Raw genomic sequence first — 24,222 nt, forward strand, 5'->3', positions numbered from 1 at the left:
ATATTGTTAAAATTTTAAATTGTGTTTTAAATTTCTTGCTTTTAATTTTTTTGTTTTTGTTTTTAATTAATGTTTTACTTTTAATCTTGTTGTAAAACGCCCAGAGACGAAAGTTTTGGGCTTTGTAAAAATATGATAGATAGATAGATAGATAAATATCTCCTTACTTTGTATCCTGCAGGCTGATTCTTCTGAGATGTTACGGCAATATGGTCTTTCCCACATATATAGCCATCCCATATTGCTGACCAGAACAAGATCTAGTCCTTTGATAGCCCCACCCAAACCACCACCAGTACCTCCTTGGAAACTTATCCGCCAGAAAAAGGAAACTATTGTAACAGATGAACCCCAAGGTTTGTCTTTCTAGACCTTGCACTTTTTTTTACTAACCATCAGCAGAAGTGTAATATTTGTACTTGTCTCTATTGATTTTACCCAGGCTTCCATTTTGAGAATCAAAATTGTCATATATAAAAATGACTTTTACTGTATTATAATGTATTTTACCATATTTGATCAGTGGAACAAATGCTAGTAATGAAATAGGTATTAATAAGTGTATTTTATTCTTCTCGTCTTTCCCACGTTCCTGTTGTATATTGTGCCTCTAAAAGAAATCAGGTCTGCAGTAATTTAACTTTATTTATAGAGAAGTAACTTGACTGATAAGGTGTATGGATTGCTTTGAACACTCTAGAACACTATATAAATGCTTTATATTTATTTATTTAAAATATTTATACCCACCCCTCTAGTACAATACTGCTCGGGGTGCCTATATCCTATAAATTATGGCATAGGGAGATTATATCTACGAGTCTGTGTATATTGTGTTGAGTAGATGGAATAACAAGAATAAAATGCAGGAAATTGATATTTAATGGTAGGGCACAGAGAATTGCCAAGTGCAAGTTTTTTCACCTACCAAGGTTAATGTAAATTGTGCAGGGCTGTTATGACATATGCTGAAAATTATACCTACAATCCAGTAAGGCATGAGGAGAAATCTGGATGCACAACTTGTGTCTTGTTTTCTTTCTCTAGCAGCAGCACCTGTCTCCCCTTGCCAGCTTTTGAATTGCTTTTTAACTCCCCAGGTGCTTGCTGAATTGTGACTTGAAGATTTATAAGTAATTCACATACTGCCATTTTAGCATTACTTAACCTTTGGTTTACCGCTGAAAGAGAACCATTTCTCTGATGAAGATACAAAATGCTAATATAGCATTGTAGCTAAAGTTCAAAGTGCATCTTACAAGGAGTTGCATGGGCTGCAAAACACATCTCTCCTGCCCTTGTATGATGATGTGAATTGTTGTTGGCCATCCCCTGCTCCCCACATGCAGCAGCCAATAAAGCAGAATGGGGAGGGGCACAGAAACACTAACCTGATGGTAGTACGTTATACTCTTAGGGGGGCAGAATTTAACTTTGTTGTTGTTTTAGTATTAAAACTATAAACCACCTGGAATGCTTGGGCAGAAAGGTGGCATATAAATGCAGTGAATAAATGACTGAAATAACAACATATAAGCAGGGAAGTGGTAGAGGGAGGAAATGTGGATTGGCAGTACTCATGTGAATCCTGGTAAAGTGTACTTTGGACCTGAACTGTGAACAATGAAGCCCCTGGTTCAGTTGTCACCTCTGCCTCTCACTGGGTAGCCCTAGGCATGGTCCTTACAATTTTCCTTGTAAACTAAAAAATTACCTTTCAACCTGGAAAAGCATAAACAAAAGGGTCAGATCAATGTTTAACCATGATCGACGACTTCTGTGATTGGTTTGAAAAGGCCAGTGGGCCAGAAAAGAAACCAAATAGAAATTCTCTTTGGCAAGAAAAGACTTCCCTCTTAAGGACTTACCTCCATATTGTTAAGTTAAACTTCTTCCTTCCTGAAACAGTACAACAATGTGTATAATTTGATTTGTTTTGTTATGTGTTTGTTGTTTTCTGAAGCTGATTTAAAATCATGCATTTCTAACCAAGCCATTTCCTGCTAACAAAGTACGTTGTAAAGGTGTTGCCTCTCATCCTATAGGAAAAAAATCAAATGGCTGCTTTCTTTAGCATAAAGCACTTACCTCTATGTTGGTGATGTTAATACTGAAGTTTTTCATTCTTTTTTTCCTGAAATAGTTCATGTTCCTTATCTTGCATTATTCCTTACCTGGCATCATGCTTTTTGTTATGAGTTTGTTTTCCTAAACTTGGTGGAATCAATGGTTTTTTTAGCGCTTCCAGATGATTCCAAAACTAGAGGTTGTCTTATTGTTGTCCATTTGTCTGTAATTTCCTGCTCAAGTTGGTCTATTTCCAGGGTGAAAATACTTCTCCAGGCAATGTAGTATCTTTTCCCCGACCATCTCTAGAATTTAAGTCTTGGCAAAAGTAATTTACAGAACCAAAGGAAGCAAAATAAATTGGCATTTAGAGGTGCTGAAATACTTGCCTCATCTTCTGGATCCCTTGGTTTCAAACTGCCTCCAGCTGTTACAAATTCCTGTTCTAGAAGAGAAAGATATTTCTTACATGGCAGCCTTACCACTCATTTGTATATTGAAAAGGAGCACAACTGCTTTGCCATGGTTATCCCATTTATTCTTGAGATAGGAGGGGGAGAACCAAGCTGTCCCTGTGAGATGCTGCTGCTTCTCCTGCATCTTCCACACAACTAATCCTGAGCTTTAGCCATCACCAAGGAGATAATGAGCACATCGTAGAAGAGAACCCAAAGGTGATGTCATAATTGCCACCTGCAGAGGAGGGGGCGGAGTCTTATCCTTCAGCACTGGGGAGAGATGTAGCTGGTGGGCACCTATCTACACTACAAACATATATGTATTTTATACCAGTCCTATTCTAGGAGTTCTGGTGTGGAGAGAGTGCTGATAATTGTTAGATCCCCAAGCCCAGGGGTTCCCAAACGTGGGTCCTCAGATGATGTTGGACTACATCATCCCCAGCCGCAATGGCCAGAGGCCATTGTGGCTGGGAATGTGGGAGGTGTGTAAGGTTGGGGACCCCCACTCTAGCCTTTTCCCACAGTTGTGTTAGTCTATTGTAGGGGGAAAACACCCAACAGCCACTGTGTTCAACACCTATAGCCCAATACCTGGGGATGCAAAATGGGAACCCATGCCCTAGCCTACTCTTCATTGAATTACAGTTCCCAAGGTTTTATGGGGAGAGGGAACAAGAAAGCAACTATTGTGTGTCACACTCAGAATTTTGAAATGTGTCATTTTTGAAATGTGGAGAAGAGGAATTCCACTACTCCAGTGGATGTGGCATGAGTCCCTAAGCACCAGCATCTGTTTAGAAAAGAGAGATGAACTACAAACTAAGGGCCACACGGCGCATGACAATAAAGATGTGGTCATTGTGCTTAACTGTCATACTTGCTTAGCAATCTCTTGAGAGAATAAATATCCGTTTCAGTTAGGATGAAGAACTTGTGGGTTTTTAATTCCAGATCCTTTCCTCATGGGTCCTAATTAGGCCAGAGCTGATTGCTGGAAGTGGGGGAAATGGTGTGACAGACAAAATGTGAGGTGCAGAGATTGGATTGAAGGATCACCGCCGTATCTGCCATTTCCAGCAATGGGGAGACTTTTCTGTGAAACAGGGACCCACAGGGATGGCTTGGAAGCCATCCAGGAATGTATAAAGGGGATGCACAGATGGTGTGCAAGGACATCTTGGTACTGTAGTGCCTTCTAGCACTTGCCCCATGGTACACATCAGCTGAGAGGAACTACAGTTCCCAGATGTCATAAGAACATAAGAACAGCCCTGCTGAATCAGGCCCAAGGCCCATCTAGTCCAGCATCCTGTTTCGCACAGTGGCCCACCAGATGCTGCTGGAAGCCACAGACAGGAGTTGAGGGCGTTCCCTCCTGCCATTACTCCCCTGCAACTGGTACTCAGAGCCATCCTGCCTTTGAGGCTGGAGGTGGCCCACAGCCCTCCGACTAGTAGCCATTGATAGACCTCTCCTCCATGAAGTCATCCAAACTCCTTTTAAAGCCATCCAGGTTGTTGGCTGTCACCACATCCTGTGGCAGAGAGTTCCACAAGTGGATCACGCATTGTGTGAAAAAGTACTTCTGTTTGTTGGTCCTAGACCTCCTGGCAATCAATTTCATGGAGTGACCCCTGGTTCTAGTGTTGCGTGAGAGGGAAAAGAATTTCTCTCTCTCCACTTTCTCTACACCGTACACCTTCCTGGCATCCTCTTCATGTCTTTCCAATGTCCTTGTATACCTTCCCAACCAACCCCATGAACTCCCGTTCCATAGAAAAGCCCTCAGTGGCACTGGAAATGACAGGCATTGCATAGAAGTGACTGCCCTGGGAACGCCCTGCTCCATGTGGCAAACATTCATGGGATCACATCCAGACACACAAGCCTAGTATTTTGCTGCCTAGATTTATTTGAAGTACATTGAGCTTAACATCAAGCTGTACCTATTTAATTTGTTATAATATACTAGTGTCCTCTAGCACCTTAAAGACTTACATATGTATTTTGACATATGCATTTGTGGGATGGAGGCTACTTTGTTGTGTTTCTTTTAAAATGGCAATCTGTGCAAAAAAGGAATCCTGTTTATTTTTAATTCAGTTTTTATTGTTTTAATAAAACAGGTACACAGTCTGGGGGTGCTTCTGGATCCTCACCTCTCCCTGGTATCTCAGGTTGAGGTGATGGCAAGAGGTACTTTCTATCAGCTTTGGCTGATACGCCAGCTGTGTCCATTTCTTGAGATGAATGACCTCAGAACAGTGGTACATATGCTGGTCACCTCCAGACTTGACTTCGGCAATGAGCTCTTTGTGAGGCTGCCTTTGTATGTAATCTAGTAACTGCAGTTGGTACAGAATGTGGCAGCCAGGTTGGTCTCTCGGTAATCTCAGAGAGACCATATTACTCCCGTATTGAAAGAGCTACATTCTTGGTTAAAACCTACAAATCCCTGAACAGCTTAGGCCCTGGGTATTTAAGAGAACGTCTTCTTCACCATGAGGCCCATCACCCATTGAGATCAGTCAGAGAGGTTCATCTCTGATTGTCACTGGCTTGTCTGGTGGGTACTCAGGGATGGGCCTTCTCTGTTGCTGCCTGGAGACTGTGGAATGCACTCACTACTGAAATATAAGCCTCCCCATCTCTGACAACTTTTAAAAAGTACTTGAAGATCTGTCTCTTAACCCAAGCTTTTTAATTTGAATCTGGTTTTAAATTGTTTTAAGGTTTTTATTTTGTGTGTGTTTTAACCTGTTTATGATGCTGTAAACCATCCAGAGACGAAAGTTTGTAGCGGTATACAGATTTGATAAATAGGTAGATAGATATTGAAGCATATTTTTATATAATAGTAGGCTCAACTTACAAAAGAAAAATACCTCTTTGTTTAGAAAACTCTCATCCTCTGTTTTTTTAAAAAGTAATTTCTCCATACGATTAATATGTGGAGAAATCTGGTATTGAAACTGAAAATAGTTAACTGCAGAATTTATTTAATAATCTGGGTTTTTAAAAAAAATGTTTTACTAATCATGTGTTAGAAGTAGATTTGATTATTTTAAGTTATATATACATTTTGGTAGAAAGCCGAACATACAATATTTTACATGTAGGCAGCATTTTATTTTATTTTGTGGCAGCAGTCACAGATAGCGAAGGCACTTCTCAGTTTAGAAGTTGGCAGAGACTTGCTTTCCCAGTCATAGTGCTACAAATAAGCTACAGTCTATCACTCAAGAATGCAATCGAAACCTAAACTATAATTTTAACAGCAGACAGTTCACCTATCTATTCTCTGACAAGAAAGGCTTTGTTTTGTTTTTGTAACAATTTGAAAATGTTAAAATGTTAACACTACCATGTTAATAATGGAAAATACATTTCACAATATTTTTAATTTGTTAATTTAACACATTTATACCGCATCTTTGTTATAAAAACACTCAAGGCAGTTTGCAAACATTAAAGCAGTGAAGCACAATTTAACCCCGCCCCCCGCACTGTTACAGCTCTGGAATCAGAGGTGCCTTGTATATGTAGTACTTCCAGTTAACATATCCACTGGATTTGGGTCATTACCTCTATATGATGATTTAATTCTGGAAAAATCTTATTTTATTTCTTGAATTCCAAAGATCTCTTTTGATTCCTTTCTTTTTCAGAACCTGTGTTTAAAAAGCCAGATCAGTTTATTGAAATTGCTAGCCCTTTTCTGAACTTTCGACTTTCTCCAATATCTATCCCAAGAGATACGTAAGTAGATCAATCACTGGACTTCAGTACAGTTAACTCTTGATTGGATTGTAGCAATTATGTACAATACAGGATCTCCTTATAGCAATACATCACTGAAAAGTATGAAGTGTATTTATAGATATGGTAATGTCCAACACAGGTTAATTGTTTTTCAATAATAGTGTACAAATACAATAAAAAGAATGAGCTTCAAAAGTACTCCTGAGAAACTGAAAATAATGTTCATAATATAATGGAATCTGCTTCAGAAATGATGTTTTATCATTATACATCAGTGTTACTTCAATGCACCGATGGGATGCCAGTCAATATCTAGGATCCAATTGTCCCTATTTATAAGGGATAGTCCCTAATTTCTAGAATCAATTCCCAGTGATGGTATGGTGTCATAAGAACATAAGAACAGCCCTGCTGGATCAGGCCCAAGGCCCATCTAGTCCAGCATCCTGTTTCACACAGTGACCCACCAGATGCCGCTGGAAGCCTACAGGCAGGAGTTGAGGGCACGCCCTCTCTCCTGCTGTTATTCCTCTGCAACTGGTACTCAGAAACATCCTGCCTTTGAGGCTGGAGGTGGCCTATAGCCCTCCAACTAGTAGCCGATGATAGACCTCTCCTCCACGAAGTTATCCAAACCCCTCTTAAAGCCTTCCAGGTTGTTGGCTGTTACCACATCTTGTGGAAGAGAATTCTACAAGTTGATTATGTGTTGTGTGAAAAAATACTTCAGTTTGCTTGTCCTAAATTTCCTGGCAATCAATTTCATGGGATGACCCCTGGTTCTAGTGTTATGTGTGAGAGAGAAGAATTTCTCCCTATCCACTTTCTCCACACCATACATGATTTTATAGACTTCTATCATGTCTCCCCGCAGTCATCTTTTTTCTAAACTAAAGACCCCCAGGTGTTGTAGTTCATTAAAAAGGTTCTTTAGGCCCCTGATCATCTTGGTTGCCCTCTTCTGCACTTTTTCCAGTTCTACAATGTCCTTCTCTAGATGTGGTGACCAGAATCATGCACAGTACTCCAGGTGTGGCCACACCATCGTTTTGTATAAGGGCATTATAATATTAGAAGTTTTATTTTCAACTCCCTTCCTAATGATTCCTAGCATGGAATTGGCCTTTTTCACAGCTGCTGCACATTGAGTCGACACTTTCAACGAGCTGTCCACCATGACCCCAAGATCCCTCTCCTGGTCAGTCACCGACAGCTCAGATCCCATCAGCATACACTTGAAGTTGGGGATTTTTGTCCCAATGTGCATCACTTTATACTTGCCAACATTGAACCGCATTTGCCATTTTGTCACCCACTCACCCAGTTTGGAGAGATCCTTTTGGAGCCCCTCACAATCCGTTTTGGATTTCATGACCTGAAAGAGTTTGGTATCATCTGCAAATCTGGCCACCTTTCTACTTAGCCCTACTTCTAGATCATTTATGAATAAATTAAAAAGCGCCGGTCCCAATACAGATCCCTGGGGCCCCCCACTTCTTACTTCCCTCAGTTGTGAAAACTCTCCATTTATTCCTACCCTCTGTTTCCTGTCCTTCAACCAGTTAGCAATCCAGTTAGCAGTTAGCAATGTTCATAATATAATGGAATCTGCTTTAGAAATGATGTTTTATCATTATACATCAGTGTTACTTCAATGCACCGATGGGATGCCAGTCAATATCTAGGATCCAATTGTCCCTATTTACAAGGGATAGTCCCTAATTTCTAGAATCAATTCCCAGTGATGGTATGGTGTCATAAGAACATAAGAACAGCCCTGTTGGATCAGGCCCAAGGCCCATCTAGTCCAGCATCCTGTTTCACACAGTGACCCACCAGATGCCACTGGACATGTACTTGTCCCCTTATCCCATGACTGCTAAGTTTCCTCAGGAGGCTTTGATAAGGAACTTTGTTGAGAGCTTTTTGGAAATCCAGGTATACTATGTCAACTGAATCACCTTTATCCACACACTTGTTGACACTCTCAAAGATCTCCAAAAGGTTTGTGAGGCAAGATTTATCTCTGCAGAAGCCATGCTGGTTCTCTCCCAGCAGGGCCTGTTCTTCTATGTGCTTTGCAATTTTATCCTTGAGGATACTTTCCATCAATTTGCCTTGAATGGACATTAAGCTAACCGGCCTTTAATTTCCTGGATTGCCCCTGGATCCCTTTTTGAAAATTGGTGTTACATTTGCTACTTTCCAGTCCTCCGGTACAGAGCCTGATTGCAGTGATAAGTTATATGTTTTAGCAAGGAGGTCGGCAATTTCACATTTAAGTTCTTTGATGGCTCTTGGATCGATGCCATCCGGCCCTGACGATTTGCTAGTTTTCAGTTTTTCCAGACAGTTTAGAACATCATGTCTTGCTATCTGACTCAGTTCTTTAGCCTCCATCCCCAAAAAGCCTGTTTCAGGAACAGGTATATACTCAGTATCCTCAGCCATGAAGACGGACGCAAAGAACTCATTGAGCTTCTCTGCAGCCTCCATATCCTCCTCAATAATCCCTTTCACTCCCTCATTATCTAATGGTACAACCGCCTCCTGGCAGGTTTCCTGCATCTGATGTATTTAAAGAAGTTTTTGTTAATCCCCTTGATGCTTTTAGCTCAATGTTCTTCAAACTCTCTTCTCGCCTCATTGTCATTTTGCATTTCTTTTTGCCAGAGTTTGTGTTCCTCTTTGTTCTCCTCATCTAGGCAGGCCTTCTAATTTTGGAAGGAAGTCTTTGTCCCTTTTATGGTTTCCTTGACGGCATCCTCCTGGACTTAGTGGACTCAGATTGCACTGTGGACACTGTTCCCTAAAGGGTAAAGGCACACAAATTCCTGGGTACCACTCAGGATTAAGTCTTTTCTCTGGTTGGTTCTAAGACCAACTGTTCTAGGGCACAGTCATTCAGCTTATCTAGAAATTTGACCTCTTTGTCATTACCTAACTGTGAATTTACCCAGTCTATGTGTGGGTAATTGAAGTCACCCATTTTTACTGCCCTGCCTCTCCTTGAAGCCTCCCGGATTTCCTTCTGCATCTCCCAGTCACTGTCAGTGTTTTGATCCAGAGGGCGATAGCACGTCCCCAGTAGCACATTTCCTTTCACGCCTTGTATTGTCACCTACGGGGTTTCTGTGGAGGACTCCGGTCCACTTAGGTTTTCTACCTTGTTAGATTCTATCTCTTCTTTAACATACAATGGTACTCTACCTCCAAGGCATACCTCCTGTCCTTTCTATAGAATTTATATCCAGGGATAGCAGTGTCCCACTATTCTCACTGTCCCACCATATTTCTGTTTTGCCCACTATATCTATTTCTGTGTTAGCAACCAAGCACTCCAATTCACCCATCTTGGCTTGGAAGCTTCGGGCATTGGCATAAAAGCACCTATATTCTGAATCTCTTCCCTGGTGTATGCTATCTTTCTTTGGATTCTTTGACCAGCTGGCACAGTCTTCTGTCTGGTCTTTATGTGCTTCTGCTCTGTCCCCTTCTGTTTTATCTGAATCCTTTGCACCCTTGCACTTTAAAGTATGGCGTTTGCCGAACCGGATACTGCCTAGGTCCTGTCAGCTATTCCCCAGGCATCATTTTAAAAGCTGCTCTGCAACCTTTTTGATTTTAAGTGCCGGCAGTCTGGTTCCATCTTGGTTCAAGTGCAGCCGGTCCCTTTTGTACAGGCCTTGCTTGCCCCAAAATGTATCCCGGTGCCTAACAAATCTAAACCCCTCCTTCCGGCGCCAGGATCTCATCCATGCATTGAAACCCCTCAGCTCTGCCTGTCTCACTGTACCTGCGTGTGGAACAGGTAGCACTTCTGAGAATGCTACCTTGGGGGTTCTGGACTTTGATACACTACCTTTTGGCCTAAATTTGGCTTCCAGGACCTCCCGTCATGGTGTATGTTAGCACCAACAATGTAGGAAAATGTATTTTCCTACATTGTTGGTGCTGACGTACACCACGACAGCTGTCTCCTCCCCAGCACTGCCTAACAGCCTATCTAGATACTGTGTGATGTCTGCAACCTTTGCACAAGGCAGGCAAGTCACTGTGCAGTCAACATGCGGGTCAGAAACCCATCTCTCTGTACCTTTAATGATCGAATCGCCCACAACAAGGAGGCTCCCACCACTTTGAGGTGTGGGCTCATCATTCACAGAAGGGGTCCCTTCTAAAGGAGCATTTCCCTCTTGCTCAGACTGATGTCCTCCTTCCCTGAGACAGCAGAGGAGCTATAAGGCCTGGAGTGGGATGCCTCTACCATGTCCCCGTAGGTCTCGTCCACATGGATCTCTGTTTCTCTGAGCTTCTCCAGATCCGCCACCTTGGTCTCGAGGGAACGAATTTGTTTCCTGAGAGCCAGGAGCTCCTTGCACCAAGCACACACCCATGACTTCTGCCCATGGAGCAAATAGTCATACACGTGACACTCTGTGCAATAAACTGGGAAGTGCCCCCTCTCCTGCCATTCATCTGAAGTACAGGAAATTTAGGATCAACAAAGGGAAGTACTTTTTTACACAGCACTTAATTAATCTATACAATTCTCTGCCATGGGATTTGGTGATGGCCACTAACTTGGATGACTTTAGAATGGGCTTAGACAAATTCATGTAGGACAGGTCTACCAATGGCTACAAGTTTGGTGGCTAAAGGCTATCTCCAGCTTCAGAGGCATGATGCTTCTAAATACCAGTTGCAGGGGAGCAAAAGCAAGAGAGAGGGCATGCCCTCACCTCTTGCCTGTGGTCTTCTCAGAGGCATCTGGTGGGCTACTGTGTGAAACAGGATGCTGGACTAGATAGGCCTTAGGCCTCATCCAGCAGGGCTGTTCTTATGTTCTTACTTTCAATAAATCTCTGACCCTATTTTTGTCTCTTGGGGATGCCTTCTTCAGTTGTTATCATGTGAGTTTCTCGAATAGTTTTTCTTCAAGATTCAGCTCTCTTCTCAGAGTCTGTAGAAATTAGGTTTCCAGGTTAATGGTGGAGGGATGCATGCTTAAGCTGCACGCTTAAGGGTGTATTTATTTATTTATTGATAGATAGATAGATAGATAGATAGATTTATATAACGCCTTTCATTAAAACAATCCTAAGGCGGTCTACACAAAAACAAGACTATAAAAATGACAGAATTAAAATATTAAACTAAAATATAAAACAAATCTGACTAAAAAGATTTAAAATATCTTTAAAGGTCAAAACCAGCACCTTGAATTGGACCCGGAAACAAATTGGTAGCCAGTGCAGCTCTTCAAAATGGGTGTGATGTGAATTCCAACGGGCAGCTCCAGATAAAGCCCTAGCTGCCGCATTTTGTACTAGCTGCAGTTTCTGGATATTCTTCAAGGGCGGCCCCACGTAGAGCATGTTACAGTAATCCAGCTGTGACGTGACATGGGTAACTGTGGCCAGATCTGCCTTCTTGAGAAAGGGATGCAGATGGTGTACTAGCCGAAGCCGTGCAAAGGCACCCCTGGCCACTGCCTCCACCTAAACTTCCAAAAGCAGAGCCGGGTCCAGTAATACCCCCAAGCTGCGTACTTGCTCCTTCAAGGGGAGTGCAACCCCATCCAGAAACTGTAAAATCTCCTCATCCCGATTGGCTCTCCTACTGACCAATATTACCTCCATCTTGTCCGGATTCAGTCTCAGTTTATTAACCAACATCCAACCCATCACGGCCCCCAGCCCCAGATTCAGGACATCCACTGCTAGGGATGTGAACAAATTGATTTTTTTGATTTGATTTGTGCCCAAAACAAATCACCCCTGATTTGTTTTGTATCCAAATCTACACCCTCCAAATCACCCCAGATTTGATTTTAGATAGATAGATAGATAGATAGATAGATAGATAGAGTTTATTACGGTCATAGACCAGTTAATCTTTACATTTTACAAAATGTTTGATTAAGTAATGCAGGCTTTACGAAGCTTACATACAGTAAAACAAAATTCGGCCACATCCCAGGTTTAAAATTGGACAGCATATACTCCAAGTAAAAATGATCGGTTTGGCCTGAACAATTCTCTAGCAAAAGTAAAATAAATTTAGAATGATTATCCCTATAAAATCCACAATAAAGAATTACATGGGCAGTGGTCTCTATTTCACCTGCATCACAGGGACAAAGGCGTGCCACATAAGGTACCCGCTTGTATTTTCCCTCCAAGAACACGGTAGGAAGTACATTGAGGCGGGTGAGGATCAATGCTCTCCTAAATTTAGATACTAGAATGTTATCTAGATAATCGGTGGGTTTAAGATTAAAATCTTGAGGGCCTATATATAGCCCTCTTGTCACACATGCAGATTCCTCTTGCAGCTCTATATCAAGAGCTCGTTGTTTGATAAATTGAACAGCCTGATCAAATCCCCGCCCTAAAAGTTCTTCCTGTGATGTACCAAGATGATGCAACTTTGTTTTTACTGCTGTTTTCCATTTGGATGTAAAGCTATCAACTAATACTAGAGGGCCAAGCCATAAGGGAGAAGCTGTGCACAATAGAGAATCTGAGGGTATAACTTAGCTATAAAGAGTTTGATGGCTGCTGGGATAAAAAGGGCACCCCTTGAGAGATGAAAAGACTTAATGGCATTCTCCGACTGCTGCGCCAGATTTGATTTGTATTTGCTTTGATTCAATATGGATTTGGACCACTTAACAAGGTCCTAGGGGCACCGAATTTGGATGGTAGGTAGGTCCCCATGGGAGCCACCTACCACCCAAATTTCAAGGCAGTGGGACACTTGGTTGATTTTTAATGAATTATTCTAATTTTTTTTTACTGATTTTGAACTTTTCCACCAAAGGAAACAATGGGGATTTGAAGTTTCCATATCCCAACCCTAACATGGATCCCCAGCTTTCATTAAAAAAAAAAAAAAAAGCTAAGCTTTAGCCCTTGTAGAAGTGGATTTATGGAGCAAAATGTGCAGTCATTTTTCAAGTGTTTGGATTCTTTGGTGTATAATAACTTTTTCTCATAATGAATCCCTATGAGTATTCAGTGCACACCTTCAGTTATTCTGTTGATTTTGATTGTCAGTGGACAGTGCCAACTGTCAACTGCCATGCGTCAACTACACCGCCCTCCCCCATAAAGACACTGGAGTACTCAGTTTATTTTTTAGGTATTTTTGAAGTGTTTAGATTCTTCGGTGTCTTCATTACACACCTTCATTTCTTCTGTTCATTTTGACCCCACTGCTTTGCAGGTGGGGGTGGGAATAAGTGGCATCCCATGTTCCAACTATACCACAAGCCACTGGGTACTCAGTTTATATTTTAGGAAATTTTGAGGTGTTTAGACTCTTTGGTGTATAAAGAATCCTAATAGGAATTCATTATAAGGAAAGGTTATTAGACACCAAAGAGCCTAAACACTTGAAAAAAATCTTAGAACATAAACTGAATAGTACCCCACTGCCTTGCAGGTGGGAGTGGGGTGTAGTTGGCACATGGCAGTTGACATTTGGCGCTGTTGAAAAGACAGTCAAAATGAATAGAAGAAATGAAGGTGTGTAATGAATCCTCATAGGGATTTATTGAGGGAAAGTTATTATACACCAAAGAATCCAAACACTTGAATAAAGTGACCACACACTTTATTCAAGTGTTTTGATTTTTTGGTGTATAATAACTTTTCCTCAATAAATCTCAATAAAATGGGGATCTGGGGGAATTAATAGGAGGAATCCAAATCTCGAATCAATTTGAATCAAATCAGGCGTGATTCGATTTGTACCTGAATCTAGCAAATGGTCCACAGGGGTGATTTGTTTTGTCTCCAAATCACCCAAATCAGCTAGATTCGGGTACAAATCAATTTGTACCCAAATCAGATTGCACATCCCTATGCACTGCCTCCCTAGAATCAGGTGACAAGGAGAGATAGAGCTGAGTGTAATCTGCATATTGCTGACAACTCAGTCCAAGTCCCACAGGCCAATGGCCATGGAGCTGAGCAATATTCCCCCAGCACCACCTTCTGGACCCTCCCCACAAGAAAGGATCAGAGCCACTCCAGTGCAGTACCTCCAATTCCCATACTGAAGAGGTGGTCCAGAAACATACCATGGTCGATTTATATTTAAAATTATATATTAAAATGTATATTAAAAATATATTTAAAAATTTATTTGAAATCTGGGTGGTAGCTTCCTTGCACTCATTGGGTACTACAACCCACCACAACCCACTCTGGGCCACCCTGGTGCCCCCCACATGGTGCTATAGGGTTGCTGTAATTCCTATTATTCCCTATGGGGAAAAGCTTAAAGGCGCGCCAACTTCAAAAATTCTTTTTAAATCACCCTTTGCTCAATTTCTTTGAAATTTGGGTGGTAGCCTCCACCCATTGGGTACTACCACCCACCCGACTCTTTTGGCCCTGGGACCCTTTTTTAAAAATCTGAATCGATTTGGATTCAGATTTGGAAAATTCGGGTACAAATTGAATCTGGGGTGATTTGGTGGGGGGCGGTCAGATTTGGACCCAAAACAAATTGGGGGTGTTTTGATTCAGGTACAAATCAAAATGAGAAAATCGATTTGTGCACACCCTAATAAACATATGGCATTTCAGTTTTTAAATAAAGAGCTCTTTGCTTTCAGAAGTCTTTCTCAGAAATACTTTTTAAAAATACATATATTTTGAAGAGTTTCCCATCTCTCGAAACAAACAGGATTAGGTACTCCATGAGTAAGGCACATGCCAAAATAACATATTGACTGGCATCCCATCAGAATGCAATGGAGTACCTTTGAACTAAAATAGCAGACTGTAATTTCTGAAGCCAAATCCAATTCTCTTTAGATATGCAGGAATGTTGATATTTCTTAGTAGGACTTTTGGAGGATATATTTTACACTTATTGGCATACATTTACTGTGTGGCAGATATTATGATAGATATACAGTAAAATAAAGTGTGCTGTCAAGTCGATTTTGACTCCTGGCCCACACAGAGCCCTATGGTTTTCTTTTGGTACAATACAGAAGTGGTTTACCATTGCCTCCTCTTGCGCAGTCTGAGATGATGCCTTTCAGCATCTTCCTATATCGCTGCTGCCCAATATAGTAGCAGCAGGGATTCAAACCGACAACCTTCTGCTTGTTAGTCAAGCATTTCCCCACTGCACCACTTAAGGTGGCTATGATAGATATACTGTATCTTTAATCTGCATTTGATGATGAATGATTTGTTTATATTTTATTTAGCCATTTCCCACCATCTACCTTCAAAAAGGGGTCGCTTCCAGTATCCAGCCTACCTTCTGTCACTGAAACTGATGAAAACATAATTGAAATTTCTTCAGATGGGAATCCCATGAGTACAGAAGACAATTCTCAGGTTAAGAGCATTTGTTCTGTGCATTTTGTTTGTTTGTTTCCCACCTAACTGAAGTGGATGTGAGATATATGTATTTCTTAATCCCTATATTCAGATTTCTATTCAAAAATGTTGCTGCTAACCTTTTCTCTTTGCATTTGAATACTTTTCAAATGTGTAGCTATGTCATTATTCCCCTTCCCTTCCCTGCCTTTTGTGGTGGGCAGCTCGCACACTCAGGTTAACACACACTAAAACACACACACAAACACACACACACACTCTTAATGAAGTTGGTGGAAAAGGTAGTGATGTTGGTCACAGTGTGTGACTGTTTACTACAGGTGTCTAGCTTTTCATGCATTGAGATAATACACTTACACTTGTGTGGTGCATAGTCTTCTGAAACCGCCCTACATAAATTGTTTGAAAACCTAGTCTAGCATTAGTATGATATTTTACATGTGCTCAGAAGTAAGAACCATTCATTTCAACTGGATTTATTTCCAGGTATGTAAACTGAGGATTGCAGCTATGGAAAGTCTCATCCAATTATGAGCATAATAAGAAATACACTGTTGCACAATTGTAATAATTAAAATCATATTAATTACTCTTATACTTAAAACATGACACTGTTTTGATAATGAAATAATTTTAAATTTATTTTACTACTTGTGGTTATGGCAGCATTGTACTAAACAAGCTTCTGCCCTCTCCATAGGAGTCTACTTTAATTCAGCAACATACTATAGAAGGATCCACTAAAGGTAAACAAATATGTTTGGGATTCATGAATGCTAATTTTAGTGAAAAATAATAGAGTTGTAATGGTGGGAGATATTGACATTTTTATTGTTTGTGAAGTCTATTTCAGGGTTGAAATATGATATAATGATTGAGGTAGAATTATACAAGCCATTTTTCAAAACACTCTTTAAAAAGCAGAGCATGTCTGTTCATACAAATGTATTTGACCATCATCCTAACTTACAAAGTGTCCATGCAGAAAAGGAGCCACATGTGTATTTGCTGCATTGCAGAGTAAAGTGACGTGAACATTTGCAGCTGCAGACAGTTTTCGCTGTTCTCACCTTTCCTTTGAAGTGCTCCGTGAACCCCCAAAATATGTCCCTGACGGCTGTGCAGCTACCAGGGACATGTTTTGAGGGGTCCCAGAGTGCTTCATAGGGAAGGGGAGGTAGGTATAAATTTTCCATGCTCCTTTACTCTGAAACAGAATAAACGTGTGTGTGCTTCCTTTGCTGCATGTGTGCTTTGTAAGTCAGGGCATCTGTCATTGTTTATATGCAAACTTTTTTTCATATAAAAAGGGACCCAAACCAGCTTATAATTAGACCATGAAGTCAGAAAATACAAGAGCCAAATCCAATATTAATTAACCATGTATTAGCTTAGGTTTGAAGAGGGAGGCCACATATTTGCATGATCCATACCAGGTTGTGCCATCTGGGCCAAGAGTGCTGTCTGCATGGTTATAATGAACAAATTTATTCATGAACCAGCAATATGGAGCTACTTCTTGACTGAACAAGAACCCGAGATTTATTCACTGCCAAATTATTCAGTTGTTTGTTCATAATGAAGCAGCACCTCCATAGAAAGTCAAAGGTCCAGTTTTAAGGTGGGAGCTCCAACACAGAGAAACATAGATACAGTAGCTTCTTCACGTTTACATCCTTTTTGAATGAACTTCCTGTGATACTTTTAAGGCTCCAGTCATTGTTAAGTTCATTCAGATGCCCAGCATTATAAACACAGGGGACAATTCTCTGGGAACATCTTTTGTGTAAACCTTATTGATAGGGATGTGTACGAATAACTTTGGTGCAGGTGGGGATAGTACTTTAAGGGTGGGGGAGGGTGTGCTCACCCCTCCCGCTGCATTTCCCCACTGGTGCTGTTATCTTTAAGCCCCTCGGAGCGGCAGCGTTCCTCCCTGCCGCCCCGTTTCCCTCATTGGCCGGAAGTAGCGAGCGCTCGAGCGCCCGTTGCATGCACACGCCGTCTGCCGTGCACGCGCACAACTGGTGCATGTGCGCTCGCTACTTCCGGCCACTTGCGGCCAATGGGGGGAAACGGGGCAGCAGGGAGGAACGCTGCCGCCCCAAGGGGCTTAAAGATAACAGAGCGCCAGCGGGGGAAATGCAGTGGGAGGGGTGAGTACACCCTTCCCCACCCTTAAAGTACTACCCCTGCCAATGCCAAAATGCCGAACACCCCCACCCCCACCCTGCACTGAAACATTTTGGAGGTCTTTATAATGGCCTCCGAAATATTTCGGGCACATGCCTATTAAAACAAAAGAGGCTGCAGAAAAACACAGTTGCACTCTTTGTATAACTCCTATACTTTAAGTCCAGTTTTTCCACAAGAATTCATTTATTATTATTATTATTATTATTATTATTATTATTATTATTATTATTATTATTATTTTACACAGTCAGACAGGTGTTATTGACTGGTTTGTTTTATCCAGACATCAAGTCCTTCCCAAGGACCTGGGATGCCAGAATTTTATTGTCAATGTTGTTGCTGTTGTTATAGATATTGTCGCAGAATATAGGCTGTTCCCAGTAAAGCTGCTTTTTGTAATTGGCTGATGGTGATTTCTGTGGCCCCCTATGGTGTTGAGGTGCTCTTCAAGGCCTTTTGGAACTGCACCCAGGGCACCAATTACCACTGGGATTGTTTTGGTCTTTTTTCTGCCACAGCCTTTCAATTTGAATTTGTAGATCTTTGTATTTGGTGATTTTTTTCTATTTCTTTTTCTTCTATCCTGCTATCCCCTGGTATTTCTATGTCAATTATTTTAACTTGTTTTTCTTTCTTCTCGAATACAGTGATATCTGGTGTATTGTGTGGCAGTTGTTTGTTGTAGTAGTAGTAGTAGTTTGTAGTAGTAGTAGTAGTAGTTATTATTATTATATTACATTTTACATTTTATATCCCGCTCTTCCTCCAAGGAGCCTAGAGTGGTGTACTACATACTTAGGTTTCTCCTCACAACAACCCTGTGAAGTAGGTTAGGCTGAGAGAGAAGTGACTGGCCCAGAGTCACGGCACAGCAAGTATCATGGCTGAATGGGGTTTTAAAAACTGTGGCATGCACAAATATTTCAAGACAGGCCAAACTTCTCTCTGTTTTTCACTCTCCTTTTCCATGAGACAGGAATTAAAAGTTTTAGAAGGCACACTACCTATTTCTTTTAGTTTTATCCACTTCCCATACTTTGGGGACAGAGGTTCTAGTGCCTCTAGAGATTAGGATCTCTGAAGTGGAGGTAAAATCTAGGGGAGCCAGAGAGTAAACAAAATCAGCAGCAAGTAACTGTCTTCTCCTGGCAGAAAGATTTATCTTCATGCTAGGCATGATTTAAGAGACAGGAACAGATCAGATCCACATGGGCATTCCAAATGAGCAAGACAGAAAAGCAAGCAAGTAAGACTGAGGAACAAGGAGGAATAGAGGCAGATTTAGTAAAAATAGGCCATTCAACAAGAAAACCTGAAAAAGCTATTTGAGTTAATAATAATGAATAATAATAAACTTTGTTAGCTACCCCATAACAAATTGTTCTCTGGGGGGTCTCACAACACAACATTAAAACATCCAATAAAAACACACAACACATCAAATCACAACACACACACACACACACGCACACACACACACACACACACACACCCAAAACCAATACAAAACAATATAAACACTTGTTTTTAAAAAATCAATTTTATAAAGCCTGAGTGGGACAGAAAGGTCCTGGCATCTAAAAGAATAAAGTGATGGTGCCAGGCAAACCTCACTGGGGAGGCTGTTCCATAATTGGGGTATGACCACCGAAAAGGCCCTCTCCCTAGTAGCCACCCACCTCACCTCATTTGGCAGGGGCACTCAGAGCAAGGCCTCTGAAGAAGATACTAAGGTCCGAATCAGGACATATGGGACAAGGCACTCTCTCAGGCCTGGTCCCAAGCCAATTAGGGCTTTAAAGGTTAAAATCCTCACTTGGAATTTGGCCCAGAAATGGGTTGGGAGCCAGTGCAGCTGACGAAGCACTGGCAAAATATGATAAAAGTGTCCAGTCTCAGTTTGGGAGCAACACACAGGATCAGTACACATATAACATTAACCCACATTTGGTGCTGCTCATGTTCTCCTTTGTCCTACTCTGCCATCCTCTCATCCCTGTTTTGCAGCAAGCCATTGTTTCCCATTACAGGTGGCCCTCGTTATCCGGAGAGATTCTATTCTTGCCTACAACCATGGATATTGCGACCTTAAGTCAATGGGAATTGGGGGTTAGGTTCCTCGGGATCAAAAAAGGGCAAAAAAGCAGTGAGAAGGCAGAAATAAGTGAAATAATGTACTGTGCCATGCTCTCTACGTCTCCAGCTGTCCAGCAATGCCTCTCCAAACCTTCAGTTCCACTGAGTTTCCATGAAAAATGGCAAGGAAACATTTTCTTAAAGAAAGAGCCACAAAATGGAGGCCAGAAATGATCTTGGTGGTCATTTCTGGCCACTGAGGAACCAGGGTTAGGTGAATTTTTACTATTTTTATGTCTGTGAATAACAAGGTTGGATCTCCATTGCCCAACCATGGATGGGGGTAACCACAGGTGCCAGGACCACGGATAAAGTAGGCCAGCTGTATACAGAAACCAGTTTGTGCCTGCCCTGCAAACTGGCAATGTAAACCCAGGGGCTGATCTCAGTTTACAGGACAACCATCCTGTAAACAGCATGTCTCTGTGATGTGCACACCCGCACAAAGGACTGCTGGGCATTTTTTCAAGCAACGTCGGGGAAGGGGCGGCAGGGAGGTGTCCTGCCGCCCCAATTGCTCTAAACATTACGGCGCCAAGCGGGAAAGCGGCGGGAGGGGTAAGTAAACCCCCCCCCCACCGCTCTTAATGGTACCCCCCCACCCGAACCGGACCGCCCAGGTCCGGACCGGTCCGGAGGCTTTTTGAATGGCCTTCGGACCTGTCCAGGCCAATCCCTAACCAGGAAGGAACAAATTAAGTGGACTGCACAAAAGAAGAGGGAGAAAGAGGGAAGAATAGGGCTCATCCTGGCACAGTGTTTGTTCCTATAGATTTGAACCATAGTTTAATAATACTTGATATTAGTATAGTGCTTTTTGAGTATGCAAAACATATATGTTCTTGATGTAATCATTACAGCCTGTAAGATACATTTTTATTCCCATATTGCACTTGGGGAATTGAGTCTGAGAGCTAAGGGCTTGCCTAAGACTATCTAGTGAGTTCATAGCAGAAATAAGATTTGAACTAGGAAAGTCCTGATTTGCCACTTAGAGTGTCTGTTCACACAAGCAGCCCTGTTCCACACAAGCAGCAGGGTAGGGCTGCTTGTGTGGAGTGCCGGGATCAAACCTGATCCGAGCATTGCCATGCCATGTAGAATGGGATTTTGCCCCCGGCTATTACCGAGGTAAAAGGTGTGAGTGCACCCTTATACCCTGGTACCCAGTTGTGTGTCTACTCAGGCTGCCTGTAGCCTGGGCAGCCACAGAGCCAGGTGCCTAGAGCACCTGACCTGCGGGGAAATTCCCCAGTGCACTGTGCTCCTTGCATGGTGCATTGAGGGACTTCTGGTCGCCACGGTGTATTTCCCAAGCCTCCAGATGGCACGTGTATCCCGGCAGCACTGGTTGCGTTGACATGAGTAGCACAGCCACAACAAGAAATTGCTGCACCAGATTCCTGAAATTCACCCGACAATATTCCAAGGTTCTCTGCCCACTTGACCTACATTTGAAGATGAGTGGAGAATCTTGGGAGAATGTTGATTTTAAGAACATAGGAAACTGCCATATACCGAGTCAGACCATTGGTCTATCCAGCTCAGTATTGTCTTCACAGACTGGCAGTGGCTTCTCCAAGGCTGCAGGCAGGAATCTCTCTCAGCCCTATCTTGGAGACGCCAGGGAGGGAACTTGAAACCTTCTGCTCTTCCCAGAGTGGCTCCATCCCCTGATGGGAATAACTTACAGTGCTCACACTTCTAGTCTCCCATTCATATGCAAACAGGGTAGACCCTGCTTAGCTAAGACAACAAGTCCTGCTTTCTACCACAAGACCAGCTCTCCTCTCCTGAATCTTGAGAATCCGGCATGGGAACCAGATCTTGGTGTGTTCAGATGTCATGCCCAACAGGAGCATAGACTCACCAGGAACCAGAAGATCTTTGAGATGATCCATGTTCCCTCACAACTAGTCTGTTGCACCTGCTCAGTAGTTCCGCAGAGGAATACATAGCTCCAATATACGCTCTTTGGCATTCTGAGGTGTGAGGGAGCACCCATTAAAGTAGGTGGGAGAGCACATTCTATGTCAGTTCCTTCTCATCCACTGCACTTGCTGCAACGCAAAGGTTCCTTGCTCCACTGCTCCATTAGTTCCTGTGAGGAAAATTGTTCTCTAATTGAATTTTTTTCAGCTTGACTTTGACTGTTTACCCTTGACTCCACTCTCGGACACTCCTAATTTAGTCAGTTCTCTATTTCTCCCATTTTTGACCTGGCCCAGCCTAAGACTGGACAATGTTCTTGCGGACTCTTTGAGCAGGGACCTCTCTCTCTCTATCCTTCATGAGTGGGAACTGAACGACGAAGTTTTCTGGGACTTGTTTCAACTGTGGGGTATGCCGAAGGTGGACCTATTCACCACGCAGGGCAATGCCAAGTAACAACTCTTCTGTCCTAGGGCAGGCATCTTCCATGAATTTCTGGAAGAAGCTTTTCAGGTTCCTTGGAAAGATAACCTATTCTACTCTCTTCTTCCATTGCTCTGCAAAGTGATGGACAAGATCCTCCAGGAGAAACCCGTTACATACTGGTGTCCCTCTGGTGGCCTTGGCAACCCTGGTTCCCTGCTCTGCTTAAGCTGTCCAAGGGTCAGCATCAATGTCTGCCCTGCAGAAAAGACTTGCTCTCTTGGGAGGTGGGAATGGTCCTCCATCACGCACTGAATGCTCTCAGTATGACAGTGTGGAGGCTGAACTACTAGATCAAATTCTCTTAAATAAGCAAAAAACTTACACCAGGAAAAATTGCTTGTGTAAATGGAAATGGTTTATGTCCTACGCCTCTTCAGAGGGGTTAGACCCCTTCTCAGGCTCCATTTGACAAATCCTTTTGTACCTTACCTCACTAAAGAGGCTGGGACTCTCTAATACCTCTCTGAAAGTTTGTTTGGCAGCTATTACTGCATGTCACTTGGATTGGGACAGACTTTCAGTCTTCATCCACCTGGATTCTAAGCACGTCTTCAAGGGCATAAACAACCTCTACCCTCCAGTGAGAGAACCAGTTGAACTATGGAGCCCACCTCTTGTACTCTCAACCCTCACTGAATCACCCTTTGAACCACTGCTTTCCTCTTCACTAAGAAAGCTTTCACTCAAGACTGCTTTCCTTATAGCCAGTATGTCTGCCAGTAGGGTCAGTGAGCTCTCTGCCCTGAGGGCTTACTCACTCTACACAAAGTACTATCCTGATAAAGTGGTGCTTTGCCCAGACCCTACCTTCCATCCCAAGGTGGTCACTGACTTCCACATCAACCAGGATATTGTTTTGCCTACCTTCTTCGTCAACCCTTCCATTTCATGCACTCCCTCGGCATCCACAGATATTTACTTCACTACCCGGACTGCACTAAACCTTTCCGGCACTCTAATAAATTGTTCATCTCCTACTCGGGTCCTAACAAGGGTTCTGCAGTTTCCCATCAAAGACCCTCTCACTGATTGATTGAACTGATCTTTTCCAGTTACAGACAAGGGCACCAGCCTCCAGCCAGAGTTCGGGCTCATTCTACCAACGCTATGGCCAATTCTGCTGCTCACATGTCAGGGATCAGCGTGGCTGACATCTGCAAAGTGGCCACATGGTCCTCTGACTTACCTTTTGTGAGGCACTGTGCTGTGGATCTCTGCTCAGGTCTTGAGGCCAACTTTGGTTGGCCAGTCCTCAAGAAAGTGCTCTAGCATGCTAGCACCCACCTCTGACTCCAGAGCTAGCCATTCACCCAGTTGCGAGGGAACATGGAGATTACACCTCAGAGATTATCAGGTTGGTTACCTGTAACAGGTGATCTCTCTGGTGGTCTATGTTCACTCACAACACCCACCTGCCCATCCCCACTGCTACTCCACAGTGTTTTTATTCTTATCTGCCTTTCCTGGACTTCTCCATAACATTCTGTCAGTCTCTACACAGTGTCCGCATCAGGAACTGAAGTAGAATGCACTCTCCTGCCTATTTTAATGGGTTCTCCCTCACTCCTCGGAATGCTGGAGAGTGCATATTGGAGCTATGTATTCCTCTGCAGAGCTACTATGCAGGCACAGTTGTGAGTGAACATGGATCACCAGAGATATCAACTGTTACAGGTAAGCAACCTGTTTTTCCCAACTTAGTGACTTGGTGGTGATCATGTGAAGCTGTTCATAGTGTGCATAGTTGCTGCATAGTGTGCATAGCTGCTGCATCCTGGCAGGGGCAGGGGAGAGATATTAAAGCAAGCTAG

The 24,222-nt window shown here is 42.5% G+C and overlaps 1 protein-coding gene across 3 annotated transcripts in view; it reads left to right on the top strand.

The window, feature by feature from the left end:
- Positions 1 to 24,222, top strand: part of ADGB (androglobin) — a 161,149-nt gene that overhangs the window by 55,740 nt on the left and 81,187 nt on the right. For all 3 annotated transcript variants that reach the window (XM_053291285.1, XM_053291292.1, XM_053291302.1), the window contains 4 exons: positions 182 to 356; positions 6,197 to 6,287; positions 15,526 to 15,658; positions 16,362 to 16,407. In XM_053291285.1, the coding sequence (XP_053147260.1) occupies positions 182 to 356; positions 6,197 to 6,287; positions 15,526 to 15,658; positions 16,362 to 16,407 (445 nt within the window). The remainder of the gene's footprint in view (positions 1 to 181; positions 357 to 6,196; positions 6,288 to 15,525; positions 15,659 to 16,361; positions 16,408 to 24,222) is intronic.

This window comes from Hemicordylus capensis, chromosome 1 (genome assembly GCF_027244095.1).
Source record: "Hemicordylus capensis ecotype Gifberg chromosome 1, rHemCap1.1.pri, whole genome shotgun sequence".
Lineage (NCBI taxonomy): Eukaryota > Metazoa > Chordata > Lepidosauria > Squamata > Cordylidae > Hemicordylus > Hemicordylus capensis.